Below are 15,243 nucleotides of genomic sequence, written 5' to 3' on the forward strand. Positions count from 1 at the left end.
GGGTCTCGATTGCGGCGGGAAGGAGGTGTAGGGCTCCTTCCGCTCTGGTTGGTGCAATTTGCAGGCCTACCGTCGCCTAGTACCGACCCGGTAGCGGAACAGCGACTAGTGACTTTGTCCCTGTTTTGCTAGCCAAGCAGAGGCCAGCTCCAGGCCGCGACTAGGCCAAGGTACCTCCATGGCGCGGTGCGGCAGAGCCTCGACTTGGCCGTGACTTGGCCACTGCTAGCTCCAGATTCGAAAAAGCTTGGCACTGCAGATCCAAAAGCTTAGCCATGACTGCTGAGACTCGAGTACCCTTCCCGTACCGGGTACGAAAAGTACGCTGATTAGGTTTTCCCCCTTCTACTGCCCGTATTTTCACGCCTCGCAAGATGGATATTCCGTTTAATGACTCTCCCCTCAATCAGCTGTCAATACGAGTAAGCAATCTGGATCACCTATGCCGATCAGCCGAGACACGGTTTTACTATGTACTACTAGTAGTAGGCTGCAAGTGAAGAAGAAAAAAAAAATTTCAAGGCTCTATTAACGGGTATTATTTCAAAAAGACATTAAAAGAATATGTACAAAGTGAATGAGAACTGCGAGAGGCCTTTTCCCTTTACAGGCCCTACATGAACCTCGCGTTATCTGTGCGCTGTTTTGCTCTGTTTGGTGTAGTTATACATAGAAAATGATGAGAGTGTGTTTATACAAATGACCGATCGCCCTTGAAGTTCCACCATACTCTCCGCAGCATCAGTCTTCTCCGCACAAACAGTGCGAGCACAACGCCGACGCAGAAGAAGACGATCTGGTGTAACCGTCGGCCTAGCGATGTAATAAAGCGGGCATCGTATGAATGCCATGATGAGCTGCCGAGGTGCTCAAAGATGGGCGTTGTTACGCGACCATTGAGGCTGTGCAACGGTCCAGGGAGGATCTTTAGATCGCTGCGATCCGACTCAAAGGCGTGGATAACCGAGGCGTAGTGGCAGCCCGTGCTGAACATGACAGTCGCGTAAGGGAGGCCCAGCCAGTGTTTGTTGTAGGTAGCGAGGTTGCTGACGACGTCGCCGATGAATTGGTTGCGTCTGCTGGACATCATGAAGCCGACGGAGAAGCCGACAGGATGAGCTTCGGGGGCCACAAAGTCGAATCGTCGCAGAGGGCCCAGAGCGCGCGTGCACTTGAGGTCCATGTCGAGGACTACGCCGCCGTATTCATAGAGAAGCATGTAGCGCAGAGCGTCAATTCGCTCAACGGGGTAGGTGTAACTATCCCACATCTCCTTGAGGTCGGGGAACTTCTCCTCGACAAACTTGGAGGCTTTGTCGTCTGTCCAGATGTTTGCCTCCCAGCCTGGGTGCATGTCGACGCAGCTCTGGACCGTCTCCTTCCATTCGGTCCTCCAGTTTGTGCTGTGTTTGCCGAGGGCGATGTGATGTAGGATGGGTGGCACGACATCTTCGTAAGGGGCGGCTGAGACTTGAGTTTTGCTATAGTTGGAAAATGTGATGTCGAAGTTGTCTCTCTCTTGTGAGAGGATGAAACTGTCGCGATGCATAGGCCAGTAGACAGGAAGGGCGGCCAGCGTCCATGATGTGTAGAGAAGATGGCGGAAGAGAAAGACGGCCGACGCGAAGCTCACAATCGTTAACCAGAAGAAAGTCCGGGCTCTTCTTTCAACATTATCGCCAAAAAGCCCTAAGGCACGATCCTTAATCATGATGTCGATGCTAGATGGCTAGCACTGAAGAGAAGAAGGAAGAAGAAGAAGAAGAAGAAGAAAAAGGAGGACTGAGAAGAAAAGATAATGTGTGTGGAGCGGTATTTCTCTTGGGGTCTAGTACCAACGACGGTGACACTCTGTTCGATTTTAAACCACAATGGTAAAACGGAAGAATAAGAATAAAAGAATTATTATTCGAAGATTAAAGTTTAGTTGAACATGGCTTGTGTCGAGATAAAATAAGTTTGTGGGTGTGTAAAGAGAGGAAGAGAGTGGTAAAGAGAGAGAGAGGCTGTGTGTTTCAAAGTTGGAGATTGCGGCGCGGCATCTCGACTAGATTTTTATTCTAAACAGCCTCAGGGAGTCTCGTAATTCCGCCTTCTTCTTACTCTTGACAGCATAGCCACCCCAGTCGACAACACGTTGGATCTCAGTAGCGCGTAGGCGGACAATCCCAATGCGAAAAGGAGGAGCCTCCACCACTGCAGCCATCCTTACGACAGAGCTGGCGTGGATCGCTAACCGTACCCGGCCTTAGGTAGCGACACAAAGCCACCCCCCTGCTGTTCCTTCGTCTTTTCTACGGACACTTGGGGGGGCGTTGTCTGTTACAGTGGCAGTGGTAGTTGATGCAGCGTGAAAGCCAGAAATAGAATACTGTTGAAACATCATACCAGTCTTAGAACAGAACCGGCTGATCCAGCAGTGCTTACACCCTAATCTATCTTTTGCTCTCTTCAACAAGGGAATATACCTGCTCCAGAGCCTCTACTAATCACGAATATTGTTTTCAAAAAGGGTACGGCCTCGGAGGAGAATAAAAAAAAAATCCCACTGAATATTAATAGCTCTGTATGCGAGAAAGAGGCAGAGGAGATGGGGAGAGCGTACTGGGTATGCGGTACCTACTACGGCGTACAGGCATCTGTATCTGCCACCTTGTATCTTTCACTGCAAATGACCCTGTACGCCTCGCTCCTAGCATTAGCTCGTCAGAGTGACATGATCTAGCCACACTAACCCCCGTCGCTTAGTATGCCGTCTCAGCAGCTTAATTTGCTTTAAAGCCCAGATGGACTCCCACGCGCATGAAGCAACTGGTTCGCCATGATAGGGCTGGCTAAATAAGCCCTAGACCGTCTCGGCGTTCCCCCAAAACAACCAAGCCAAAGCATGTTAGCCAACGGCCATCCCGCAATCATCTCCAGGCCTCTGGCAAGAAGCATGCGGCAACATTACACGTACCGACCCGGCGAACTGACCCAGCGCTGCGCTATACCTGCTGTAAGAGCCCTTGCCCTCCCCTGCGGCTGCTGTGACCCACGCCAAGCAATGCATTGCCTAATTGAGCTGCCCTACACCGGGAAATCGGCAAGGTTTGTGGCTGCTTTGGTCGGAACGCTGGCTTGACTTGGGCTTGGAATGGCCCACAGCATATTAACACAATGCACGCATGCACAGGTAGTTGGTACAGTAGCGCTGCTAGTGGTAACTCAGTCTTTGGCACCGGGAAACAAGCAGCCGGGACACCATCTCTTGGCAGCAGACGCATGCCCGGGCTAACAGTATGGCCGCATAATACTTGTAATACGGCGCTACGCTGGCTTGAGGAGCAACAAACGGTCTGTACAGCCTCAGCAGGCTCGTGGTATCCCTAATATCGCCGCGCCGCAGGAACGGTACAAATTTCAGGGCCTACGGAGGAAAAGTACCCGGTACTCGTACTTCACATGTCATGTCACCCTCTAATTGACAGGGATGGGGCCGCAGCTGGCTCCACGGGTCGCTCATGCTTGTACTTGTGGCCATGGTAGCTCTTCAGAGCGTCCGCATACATGTAGTACCTACCTAGCAGGTGCTTAACTCGTACGTGTACCTCGTACCTACCTACGGTCGAAGGCCGGTGGGCGTGGCACACCCCCCTTGGACAAATTACATCGGCTGTCGTCGACCTCTGCTTCGCAGCCCGCGGCTCTGCGCCGGGTCAAAGCGCCGGTCAAGCTTTTTGGGACATCGAGCCACCCAGCTCCAGAAGGGCTGCTGGCCAGTGGCGTCTGTTCTGTGCTTGCGTGTGCGAGCAGCTGTTTCGTCCCTAGTGCCGAGTGCCACGTCGTGTCGCGACATTGCTACCCAGTCGGGCACAGTTTACTCATCAAGCTTATTCGTTTTCCTGGGTCGCCCCAAGCACGCGGCTGAAATATTGGGGGCCATCGCCTTGGCTTTTCAACTCGGTGGTCTCTCTTCTTTATTCCCTTCCAAATGTTCGTTTCTTCCCCCTCCCTTGCCCTGTTGATTGCCGGTTTATTTTTATCTCACACGGGACTAGCTCGCTAGCTGACCATGGCTCGCAAAATCCGCGATTCTACCATCTTCAAGGCCTGCCATTGGTTTGTCGGGACGCGAAGCCGGCGTCGTGCCTTGCTTCGGGTAGCTGTTGTTATCCTTATCATCCCTCTGGTCTTACAGTGGCTGCTCGCCTATGTCGTCGGTAGGGATGCGCGACTGCTGCCGCCAGAGCTGCTGCAGGCCAAGAATGTGTTGATTGTTACGGCCCATCCTGATGACGAGTGCCTGTTTTTCTCGCCTACCATTCTGGGCATCCTTGACAGGAACCGGGCCATCAATGGCGGTTTGCTAGTTATGTCAACCGGTTAGTAGCTTTTTTCTTTTTTTCTTTTTTTTTTCTTTTTTTTCTCTTTTTCTTTTTTTCCTTTTTGTCAGTTCTTGGCTCCATTTTCCCCGCATCCGCCGAGGGCTTATGCTAAGTCAACTCGTCACTCTTGACGTACACAACCATTAGGAAACAATTATGGCCTGGGCGAGACGCGCAAGCAAGAGCTAAAGGGCTCGTGCAGTGCTCTACGCATCAATCCATCGAGATGCGAGGCATTAGACCATCCTAGCCTTCAGGATAACCCCAAGGTGTGGTGGGATACCGAATTGATCAAGTCCAAAGTAAAGGAATATGTCGAGAAGTGGGAGGTTGACGCCGTAAGTACTCTGCTTCTAGCAGCTGCCCCTCTTTTTTTCTTATTTGCTTTGCTTTAATTTAGTCTGGTATTTTGCATCTCCTGTGTGTGAAGCTGACGCACATCGCCATAGATCATCACCTTTGACGAGGGCGGTGTGTCTGGACACATCAACCATCGCGCCGTGAGCGCAGCCGTGAGGTACGCCACTTTCTATCCTGCATGCTCGCCTTGGGCGATGCAACGCGCACGCTATTGAAGGCCCTGCAACTGACTCGCCTGTCTAGTGAGTACGTGGTGGGTGATGAAAAGGCCCCGCCAGCATACAAGCTTGTCACCACGGCAGTTCTCAGGAAATACACTTTCCTGTTCGACTTGCCGTTGACGGCACTGTCTTTCTCATGGAGAATCATCACTGCCGTCTTTTACCCGTCTGAAAAAGCAAGCCCCGAGGTTAGCTCCAAGGCGCTAATAGCCAACACCTGGCACCGGTATCAGAGGACGCGTAATGCCTTTGCAAGCCATGACAGCCAGTATTCGTGGGATCGCCACTTGTACATGATTCTCAGTCGATATGTGTGGTTCAACGATCTCAAGAGGATACCAGCCAAGGGAATGGCATCTTAAACTGTATTTACCATAGCGAGGCTGAAATTGATTTACCGATCCAATTGCGAATGCAAGGTAGTAATGGGGTACAGTATACAATGTATGTGAAATTCGACTACCCTGCATCAATTCCCAGCTACTGGCAAGCTAAGAAAGAGGCTTCGAGGTCGAACCAAACGAACAAATCGAAATCTCGGCTGTGGAGTCGACAGCTTCATAGTAGCTTTCTGTTCGCCTCAGCAAACATCGCAGCGAATCCTCTGTGGCGCAATTGGCTAGCGCGTCTGACTGTTAATCAGGAGGTTGGAAGTTCGAGCCTTCCCGGAGGAGTCACAAAGCTGAAGTCTCTTTTTTGGGTGTCATGCCCAATACTATCTTTTTTTGTTTATACTATTGAAATCGAGCTGGAACTTTAATATGTAGATATAAGCCCTTGTTCTGAGTTGTTAAGCTACCGCGATGCATGGTGTTGCCACCAGCTACTGCAGCACGACAGTAGTTGACGAAAGGATTCGCCTAGCACTAACTCTACAGCAAGCTTTGGCAACTATTTTGTTAGTGTAGGCATTCGTGATCCTTACGGCGGTAAGGCAGAGATGCCAGCGACTTGGCTGTAGTTTTACTAGGAGTCCACTCCATGCTAAGGAACCACGCTATTGAAGCATTGGCACCGCTACTTCGTATCTAGACATCCTTAATTCTAAGATTAATTTGTTTGCCGAGCTCCAGCGCGCACCACACCGGCATTCAAGCTGAATACCAATATAGAGTGGAAGCCAAGTGACACCCTTGGCCGTGCATTAGTCACAAGGCTAGTCCCACTTGGACGAAGAACAAATGGTGAAGCTGAGAAAAGGGCTGACAGCAGTTTATAGCAAGGAAAAAGGGCTAATATCCAGGCTAACGCAACACGACGGCGCCTTTCTATAATCAAATAACGAACTGCAGATTCTATCCCAGCCCAGCAGTCGAGAGTGCTTGACAAGTCAGCCGTGGGCACCACAATCAGTCGGCGACCATAAGACCACTACTCCATTTGCATCGTGTCACACATGGAGCAAGGAGAAAATTGACGTCAAGAGCTGGGACTCAGTGGGCCACGCTTTTACCGCATATTTCCGCAATCAGACCCCTTACTGCAGCCCTACGTATGGAGTGCTGCCTTCAAGAACTTTTTGCACGGCGCAATGAATGACGGAAGTGGTAAGACTGACATTCCGCATAGGGTAGAGTCATCGGAAGGCCCAATTAGCGGCAGCCTTGCTCTCCACAGCCTGATCGGGAAGTTTAGCTTCGAAATTTGTGTCTCGAAAGATATAAGCTCTATTTTGCAAGAGTTGAGTTGTTGGTAAGCCCCCTTTACTTGTGACTTTCTCAACCTATCCAAAATTGCCAAAAAGAGAAGTCTCATGAGGAGACTCAGTAGAATTCGAGTGCTGTAAGACAACGTTCTTTCTTTTTTTGGAGTCGAATGGAACGGAAATGCCGAATACTAGTGCTCGCAATTTAATAAGGTGTCCATTCATCAACTTTAGAGAAACAACTAAAAGCATGCCAAGTAAGCTATGAATAAGAGATTTATAGTAGAGTAACTTTCCCATAATCAGATATGTATAGGAATTTCTGTAATGGAGAGAAGGTTTCAGAACCATCTAAACAATATAGCTCTCGACAGCGCACGAATCAACAGCCTTCCAAGCCCCTGTCAGCTAATAGTCCAAATCGTCAATCACTCTGAACCTTTCTATCCCAAGGGATGGGGCGCCGGTTAACTCAGGATCTGATTGGACCTTGGTTTGTTAATTAGCTGAAGATCACAATCAGTTTCGTGAAGGTACCCTCTCCTGTATGTGACACGCCTGTCGTTTTCAATATTGGTAGTAATCGTGAGAAGCAAGATCCGTTGCCAAACCATGTATACCCACCCCCTATGTACATAAGACGAGAATAGTAATCAGGCTCACGTTATCATGCACCCATGGCTTGTTTAAGCTAACTACGCGTATAATCTCCAGATCCCACAAGGCCAAAAGATAAACCTGTACCTGTGTGGGGATACACTCCAGGTACAGTAGGGGTAGGTTGTATTTCGACCACACCACCACACCAACAACTAGTCTCGATGCATCTTATGCCCCTGTAAAGCAAAAGCACCAAATTAAGTCACTTTCCAGGGTGGGAGCTAGCAGAGAGTGCTAATATGACATTAATGGTCGCCGAAATGATTCCAATGGCACCTAAGAAGACCGATGGGGTCGGAGAAGACAGGTGGGGCCGGAGAAGAATAATGGAGGTGCTCATAGCGACTTTGCAAAAGAACATGGACATAAAGCCACATGCGTGATGCGTAGTAATAGAGAGTTACAGGTAGATTTCCACAAGGGTTTACACATACGTTGGCATGACATCCAGTAAGCAACAATATATAGGTATATATATGAGAGAGAAGAAGTAGAGCGAGATGCTTTCAAAATCCGCAATGGCGGTCCTAAGTTTGAGGCAAGATGAAAAGGGGGAATACTTTATGTCGTATTGCTAAATTGTCAAGTTAGAACACTTGGAAACTAACAATGGGTTATTGCGTCAATTTTTAGCTTGACCATTATGAGAAAAGCATTAATAGCGTAAGAGATAAAACGTTAAACAAAACTATAATATTTAAGTTACAGTGCCAAGCTGTTTAGTTTGATTGCCCAAGTTTAGTGTTCGTGCGATTCACTCAATTTGACCCACGAACAGAAAATTAGAGCTATAACAGGCGAAGTAGTTCATAGTCGCAAGCTTATGAAGGAATTGAATGTTTTTGAACGAAATATCACCATGAAAAATAGAAACATCGTATTTCCTTAGACGAGAAACGCTTCACTTTGACATCATATTGAGTGGGTAGATAAACTAGATGCTGAAATTTAGACACCACTAAAAGAGTATAACCTGCAGGAGTGGTTCTATCACTCATCGCTGTCGGTGGTGAAAATGATCAAGAACATCAATATTTTATACCGATAGCACTCCAGATACTACATAGTATGTATCAAGAGGTACGCGTATTCCGTATTCCGTATCTCGTATATACTCCACACTAGCTAAAATTTATGCCTTTTACGGAAAGAATGTCGCATATGTCAGTCTTACTGTAGTTAATTTGGTAATAGACGCCTTCCTTTAGGGAACAATGATTAGTCAAATTGTGTCTAAATAAAATTTTGCCCAATTTCTCGATTACTTAACAGTCATGCTCTACGATTGAACGGGACTCAACTGCAACCTTTTCACCTTGCCATGAAGGGGCAGCCGCTTTCTATTACTAAACATGATGACTGAGTGGTGACGCAGGTCTTGCAGTGGGCAGTGGTTAGACACGCTACATAGTATTTATGAGTCAACTTCTAGAGCTAGTTGCTAAGAAGGTAACTGAGTGCTGTATTCCGTTGTGAAACTAGTGGCTATCCACATCCCTTGATTTTCTCAAGTGCTTACTTCTACGACTTTCTCCTATAATGTCGAATAATTTGTACGTCACCTGGAGTACATGAAAACTTGCTTAATAAAGTGAAATGTTGGTGCCTGAGTAGTTTGACAACAAGAAGCTTTCTCCACATTTGTTCATGGTCAGGAGAAGCTCTAATAGACTGCCCAATTGTCTATCTGTCTAAATTTGGAAGGAGTGAAAGAATAAATACTAGGCACATCGAAGCTTCTTGCGGTTGCGCGCTGAAAAGAATTATGAAATATATATACACTATATGTGTGTACATGTATCATACTGCGAACTAAGTAGTCGTTATTGATATCTAAATTTGAATGGTGGTATATGGATAATAGAGAGCTACTACCCTGCAATGTATGGATATTCATAAATTCCGCTCTTTTCCCTACACTCCGCCAGAGCCTGACAACTGCTCTACCACACTGCAGTTGACAAGAAGATAAAGTTTGGCAATGGAGCACAAGTGTCAGCTAAGTTCTCTGTCCCAATCGATTCTTCCACATTGGCTGTACCTGCTCTAATCGTGGGTCGTATCTGTGATTGATATAGAATAAAGTAAAAGGCTTCGTTCAATTTGCCATGTTCATGACTGTATTCTCGATAAGACACTCAAATCTTTTTAAGCATTACTGTTCCTGACTTCTCTCTTGGCATCCAACCCTCTGTATATGAGCCGCCAAAGTCAATGAGTTATATGTCATTAGTATGGTCGACGAGAATATTGTCTGGCTTCACATCTCACTAAACGATCCCTGCGTAATACAATAGTGTAAAAGTATCCTCAATCTTCTTGGTCAAAATCCATCGGGCAATCGTGTCTGCCTCCGGGTCACGGTACAAGTTAACGCTGTGTTTCCATAGTCAATATACGCTAAGAACAAGCCGAATAACTGGCTGTCTTCAGCTCGTACAATGTCAGGCAGACGTGACATTCGTATCGATTTATCCGAATGCGTGTCGTGAATCTTGCTTTACACGCCAATTTCCCGTAATAGAGATCATATATCCTTGGAGCGCATGAACTTTAAGAATGCGCTGCTCCCGTCTGGTAGTAGAAAGTTGGCTGGCAAGGGTGGAGGCGAGCCCATTGGGATGTTATTTACGCATGGCCGGAACATGATTGGCTTAAAAAAAGGTCAATACACAGCAGACACTCTCAGGAATATAAATACCACACATCGGATCATCAAACTCTTCAACTTTGTCGTAATATGGGATAGCAATAAGTGATTCTCCATTAGCTCGCAATGTCAAAGAGTGAGATTCAAGGAAAAGGAGCCCTTTCAAACTCTTGGAAAGATCTGGTAGAGTACCTAATTGACAGAAAATGGGGAGAAGTGGTTCTGCAGCCCAGTCATAGAAATCTTCGATGGTGTATCCGTCTAGCTTGAAATCTTCTGCAACTTTTAAGATGAATAGATATTTCTCCCCCAATGATAGCGATTTCGGGAAGTTATCCACAAAGATATAAACAATGACACGACAGCCATTGTACATGGCCACCATTTTTCGCTGCTGAAGGTAAACTCGAGTATGTCGCATACTGGCATAGTCGGAGCTCATCGTGACAGATTATGTATAGATTGCAGCCCCATTTCTACGCAACAGATAACAAATCATAAATGCAGTACCGCGGTTATGCATTTATAACCAACCATAACATAAAAAACTGCGTTATATGCCCATTGCCTTGACTTTTAGTTGCCTACTGACACGCGAAGTCAAAATAGTTGGCCACCAAAAGTGAAAATGCGAGTTTGTTAGAGACCTGCACCGCCACAGACGCTTAGAGAAGAGAGCAGTAGCCACACAGCGGGGTCATGTGGCTTCGCCGATAACAACTGATAAGATTTTTATTTCATGGATGGAATTTTTTAGAGGGGCTCAAAAAATTATATTGGGAAACTGATTGGAGTCTGTTTTGCTATTCCATACGGCGCCTCAGCTCAGAGTGAGTATATATGTGCGCATTGTTTTGGCCCGTATACATAGCTAACTATATTGCCAGCTTTATTAGGAAGTTTAGTGACTGCGAATCATACATCCAACATGTCGAAGCGCACAGCAGACCACCAGGACGATGCGCCGCTCAAGGGCGGCGAGCGTCCCGAGCAGATGGACGTTGATATGGACAAGGACATGGGCGAATTCGAAGATGAATTCGAAGACGAATTCGAAAGCGAAGATGAAATCATCGAGGCCGGTGTGGATGGCCGACCAGATGCCGAGAGGGAGGCTGAAGAGAAAGAGCGTGAGTATCCCTGCGACCCAGCATTATCGGCACTTTGCGCGCCATGACAGCGCGCTTCATGGAGTCTTAATTGAGAGCGGTGATTAATGAATATACTTGGAACAGACGCCATGGAAGTCGATCAAGGAACCTTCATCGTCGGACGAAGCAAGCTCGAGCCTGGCCAGACCTTGGCGCCGGATTTGACCACCTACGAAATGTTGCACGGCCTCAACACGCCCTGGCCGTGCCTGTCCTTTGATATCGTCAGGGACTCCCTCGGCGACAACCGCAAAGCCTACCCCCACACCATGTATACCGTTACTGGAACACAAGCCGAGTCGTCAAAGGCCCACGAGAACGAGCTGCTGGTCGTCAAGTTCAGCGGCCTCAGCAAGATGGAGCGCGGCGACGAGGATTCCGATTCTGACGACGATGACGAAGACTCTGATCCTATCCTGGAGAGCAAGTCGATCCCCCTCAATTCTTGCACCAACCGTATCCGCACGCACCAGATCCCCAACCAAGATCCTTCTCTGCCTCCCACGACGCTCACCGCAACCATGACCGAATCCTCGAGCGTCTTCATCCACGATGTTACTCCTCACCTCACCTCGTTCGATACGCCCGGTACTGTCATTACCGCCCAGCAGAACAAGCCTATTTCCACCATCAGAGCACACAAATCCGAGGGTTATGCTGTGGATTGGTCACCGCTCGTCCCTGGCGGAAAGCTCCTGACTGGTGACAACGATGGCCTCATCTATATGACGACGCGCACTGACGGAGGCGGCTGGGTCACCGACAACAGGCCCTTCCAGGGCCACGCCAGCAGCGTGGAGGAAATCCAGTGGTCGCCCTCTGAGCAGTCCGTCTTCGCATCTGCCTCAAGCGATGGCACGGTTCGAATCTGGGATGTTCGATCCAAGTCGAGGAAACCAGCCATCACCGTCCAGGTCTCCAACTACGACGTCAACGTCATGTCCTGGTCCAAGCACACGACCAACCTGCTCGCCTCCGGAGCCGACGATGGAACCTGGGCTGTATGGGATCTTAGACAATGGAAGGGCAATGATAGCAAGCCTCAGCCGGTGGCCAGCTTCAACTACCACAAGGAGCAAATCTGCAGCATTGAGTGGCATCCCACGGACGACTCTATCATCGCATTGGCTGCGGGTGATAACACTGTCACACTGTGGGATCTGGCTGTCGAATTGGATGACGAGGAGAGCAAGGACACTGCTGGTGTCAAGGACGTGCCGCCCCAGCTGCTGTTTGTGCACTACCTGAAGGATGTCAGAGAAGTGCACTGGCACCCGCAGATTCCGGGCAGCTTGATTGCCACGGGTGAGGAATTCAGCGTGTTCCGTACTATCAGTGTTTAAGGGAAAAATTTGGGAGTGATTGGAAAAATAAAGGATGTTATTTTGTATATACCTGTTATGATTATGGGCATGCTTCGCCGGTTTAGATAGTAGGAGCATGTAATAGATTCATGAATCATTAAAGCAATTGAATTAACAAGAAAACTATTCACTATGTTCATATTACTGGTCTAGAGTCTCTAGGCTTATTTCATATCCTTTTCCATATTTGTTTGCGGTGACTCTGAGCCTCTCCCGGGCTCACCCACTGCAACTCCCACCGTAGTAATAACATCATCCTCTCCACCGCTTCTGACTGGGGGGCCAGTGAAGTTCTTGCGCGCATACGCAAAGTACCAGATAAAAGCAATGGCTCCAAACCCAGCAAACACCACCGAAGCGTAGTTCATCGTCGTGGGGTCTACCGGTAGCGACACAGGCATGCAGAAAATTACGACGGAGAAGACTATCCAGATGATGCAGATGACGTTGATGATGGGGCCCATGACTTTGCCGAGAGGATAAGGGGAGTGTTGTACGGCCCTGCGGCGCTGGACAAGATTGACCAGGACTGGGACCCCGTATGATGTAGAGAGACAGATTGTGGCGACACCAGTGAAGGAGTTGAAGGCGGCGGAGGAGCCGAAGTAGATGCACCCAAGGACACAGTCAACTGCGGTAGACAGGACAAGAGCCCAGATGGGCACGTCCAGTGACTTATTCACCTTGCGCCAAAGTTTATATCCGGGAATGGCACCGTCTCGAGCAAAAGCATATGTGCATCGTGAAGCAGCCGTGAGGGCGCCGATGCCGGCAAACATCAAGATTCCAAGGATGAGAAATAGGAGGCCGAAGCCGCCGGCCGCGGATCCGGTGACGGTCTTGAAGAGGAGACCAATTGGCTGAGAATTGGCAACACTGAGCAGGGTTTGGACGTCGGGGAGGACGAAGAGGAGAGGGATGAGGTAGATGACGCCAGTAAAGCCGGCGGCCACGACGGAGAGGACAATGGCTTTGGGGACTTCGCGTTCGGGGTTTTGCACTTCTTCGCACATGGCCGCAACCATGCCGTAGCCGGTGAGAGTGTAAGCAGCTATTTATTTGTCAGTAAAATGAAGAATAAGACTGCTTACTGCGCGTGCTTGAAAAAACAAAAGAAAAAAAAAAGTAATACGGCAAACGTACCTTGGAGCAATCCAACAAAAAAGGACCAGCCTGTTGGCCATCCGCTGGCCGAAGCATCATAGTGAGCGAAGACATATTCGCCCGAGTGGCGGTGGTCGGCCATTGTAAGCAGAGTGACCATGATGATGATGACGCTGGCAGCGGTCCAGTAGATGCAGACCTTGTTGATGAGGTCCAAATACCGCGATCCAAACGCATTAACGAGGGCGCACACCAGCATCACGGCCCAAAAACACAGCACCGTCTGCCACGTATTCGCCACAAAGTCTTCGTTGAAGATGCTGATGGCGCTCAAAATCAGCTGCGCGCCTGAGAAGTTGATGCTCAGCGTCACGGTCCAGTTGCCCACAAGCGTGAGCCATCCATCCACGAAGCTGACCAGCGGCGCCCACTCGCGGGAGCTCAGCATGGCAGACCAGTAGTAGACGCCGCCCGCAGTAGGGAAGACGGCGCAGATTTCGGCGAGCGAGGCGGCGATGCACACGGAGATGAGCGACACGAGGATCCAGCCCCAGAGGACGGTGACGGACTGGCCGTTGGTGAGGGTGATGTACAGCGTGGTGCTGAGGCCGAAGGGAACGGCCATGATGGCGAACGACAGGCCCAGGATGGACATCATGGAGAGATGGCGAGGCAGCTCGGACTTGTAGCCCAGCGACGCGAGCGCCTGGTCGGCGGTCTGGGCGCCGCTGCCAACGGAGGAGCGGCGGCGGCGAGTGTCCATGGCTGTGTGAGGCTCGCGGTTGACGGGGTTCGTGATGCCAATTGCCCGTTATCGGTGGTGGATGGTGAGCGGTTGAGGCGAGGTCTTGTCGATGTCCAAACAGCAGCCCGACGAAGCAGCGCAGAGCGGCGTGAGGCTGGCTGAGAGGGGGTTAGGGTTAGGAGGAGGAGAGGTTGCAAAGACTGAAAAGGCACGCTTTTGGACGAGGACAAGCAGAGATAAGAAGCTCGCGGCTGCGTTTCGAGTGCTATCTCGTGCAAGCAATGGCTCGTCCGATGACGACGGCCGAGGCTCTCCCCTTGCCTGACGCGCCCTCCGCCGGCTGCTAGCTGGTGCTTAGCCCGTGCTCTAGTTGACGCCTCATCTGGAACAAGTAACGGCTGCGCCGATTCTGGCCCGGGCATTCGCTGCTGACGATAAGCTTGTTTGCCCTGCTTGCTGCGGCGCAGGGATTAGAAAGCGTAAAACAACACGTGGTGTCTCGCTTTTGCATGCCGTTTGTTCTTGTCTTTTGCATTGTTTCCATGTTGTCTCATGCTGCCCATTGCTTCAATCCCATCCCGGCGATGGTCCGATTGATATGGAGGCGAGATAAGAATGATGCTGGACAGGCAGTAAATCGGACCGCACGAGTCAAGCATCCGTTGACCAGGGACCAGGGCCGTGCAGATTCCCCCCTGCAGCCAATTATCTTCAGCACTCGTTGCGGGGGAGGCCGAGTCAGTTGGCACGGACGGCGAGCGATAAGCATCCTGGGGTTTTGAGGCGCAACCGCCGGCCTGTCGCGAACTGGCCCAGCAAGGGCGCTGATTCGACTCGATTGCAGATTGTCATGTCGAACAAGTCGAGTCCCACATGGCGTGCGATAACGGCGCGGTGCTTCCCCAGATCTTGAGGAGCGCTAGCGGTTGCTGTTATGTAAATGGAACGATGGCATGAGGAGTCGAATGCGGAGTAG

General features: G+C 49.6%; 6 protein-coding genes across 6 annotated transcripts; 3 read left to right on the top strand and 3 right to left on the bottom strand.

The window, feature by feature from the left end:
• Window positions 1–518: 518 nt before the first annotated feature.
• On the bottom strand, window positions 519–2,002 carry TrAFT101_011779 (uncharacterized protein). The gene has a single exon (XM_024908601.2). It carries the CDS (start codon window positions 1,709–1,711, stop codon window positions 692–694), a length of 1,020 nt encoding a protein of 339 aa, XP_024757792.1. The 5' UTR covers window positions 1,712–2,002; the 3' UTR covers window positions 519–691.
• Window positions 2,003–3,819: 1,817 nt separating this feature from the next.
• TrAFT101_011780 (uncharacterized protein) lies at window positions 3,820–6,012 on the top strand. Its single transcript, XM_024900826.2, has 5 exons — window positions 3,820–4,364; window positions 4,515–4,705; window positions 4,817–4,884; window positions 4,971–5,392; window positions 5,459–6,012. The coding sequence occupies exons 1-4, from the start codon at window positions 4,055–4,057 to the stop codon at window positions 5,308–5,310; spliced, it is 909 nt and encodes a 302-aa protein (XP_024757791.1). The 5' UTR covers window positions 3,820–4,054; the 3' UTR covers window positions 5,311–5,392; window positions 5,459–6,012.
• A 3,511-nt stretch (window positions 6,013–9,523) lies between these two features.
• On the bottom strand, window positions 9,524–10,345 carry TrAFT101_011782 (uncharacterized protein; the record flags this gene model as incomplete). The annotated part of the gene is made up of 2 exons (XM_024905410.2): window positions 9,524–9,629; window positions 9,960–10,345. 2 exons carry the CDS (start codon window positions 10,343–10,345, stop codon window positions 9,524–9,526), a joined length of 492 nt encoding a protein of 163 aa, XP_024757790.2.
• A 343-nt stretch (window positions 10,346–10,688) lies between these two features.
• On the top strand, window positions 10,689–12,534 carry TrAFT101_011783 (uncharacterized protein). The gene is made up of 3 exons (XM_024902044.2): window positions 10,689–10,733; window positions 10,791–11,033; window positions 11,139–12,534. Exons 2-3 carry the CDS (start codon window positions 10,832–10,834, stop codon window positions 12,395–12,397), a joined length of 1,461 nt encoding a protein of 486 aa, XP_024757789.2. The 5' UTR covers window positions 10,689–10,733; window positions 10,791–10,831; the 3' UTR covers window positions 12,398–12,534.
• TrAFT101_011784 (uncharacterized protein) lies at window positions 12,455–15,190 on the bottom strand. Its single transcript, XM_024900821.2, has 2 exons — window positions 13,562–15,190; window positions 12,455–13,469 (listed from the first exon to the last, which is right to left on the bottom strand). Exons 1-2 carry the CDS (start codon window positions 14,283–14,285, stop codon window positions 12,583–12,585), a joined length of 1,611 nt encoding a protein of 536 aa, XP_024757788.2. The 5' UTR covers window positions 14,286–15,190; the 3' UTR covers window positions 12,455–12,582.
• TrAFT101_011785 (uncharacterized protein) lies at window positions 14,293–14,685 on the top strand. Its single transcript, XM_066129377.1, has one exon. It carries the CDS (start codon window positions 14,377–14,379, stop codon window positions 14,590–14,592), a length of 216 nt encoding a protein of 71 aa, XP_065985510.1. The 5' UTR covers window positions 14,293–14,376; the 3' UTR covers window positions 14,593–14,685.
• Window positions 15,191–15,243: the final 53 nt, after the last annotated feature.

This window comes from Trichoderma asperellum, chromosome 7 (assembly GCF_020647865.1).
Source record: "Trichoderma asperellum chromosome 7, complete sequence".
Taxonomy (NCBI): domain Eukaryota; kingdom Fungi; phylum Ascomycota; class Sordariomycetes; order Hypocreales; family Hypocreaceae; genus Trichoderma; species Trichoderma asperellum.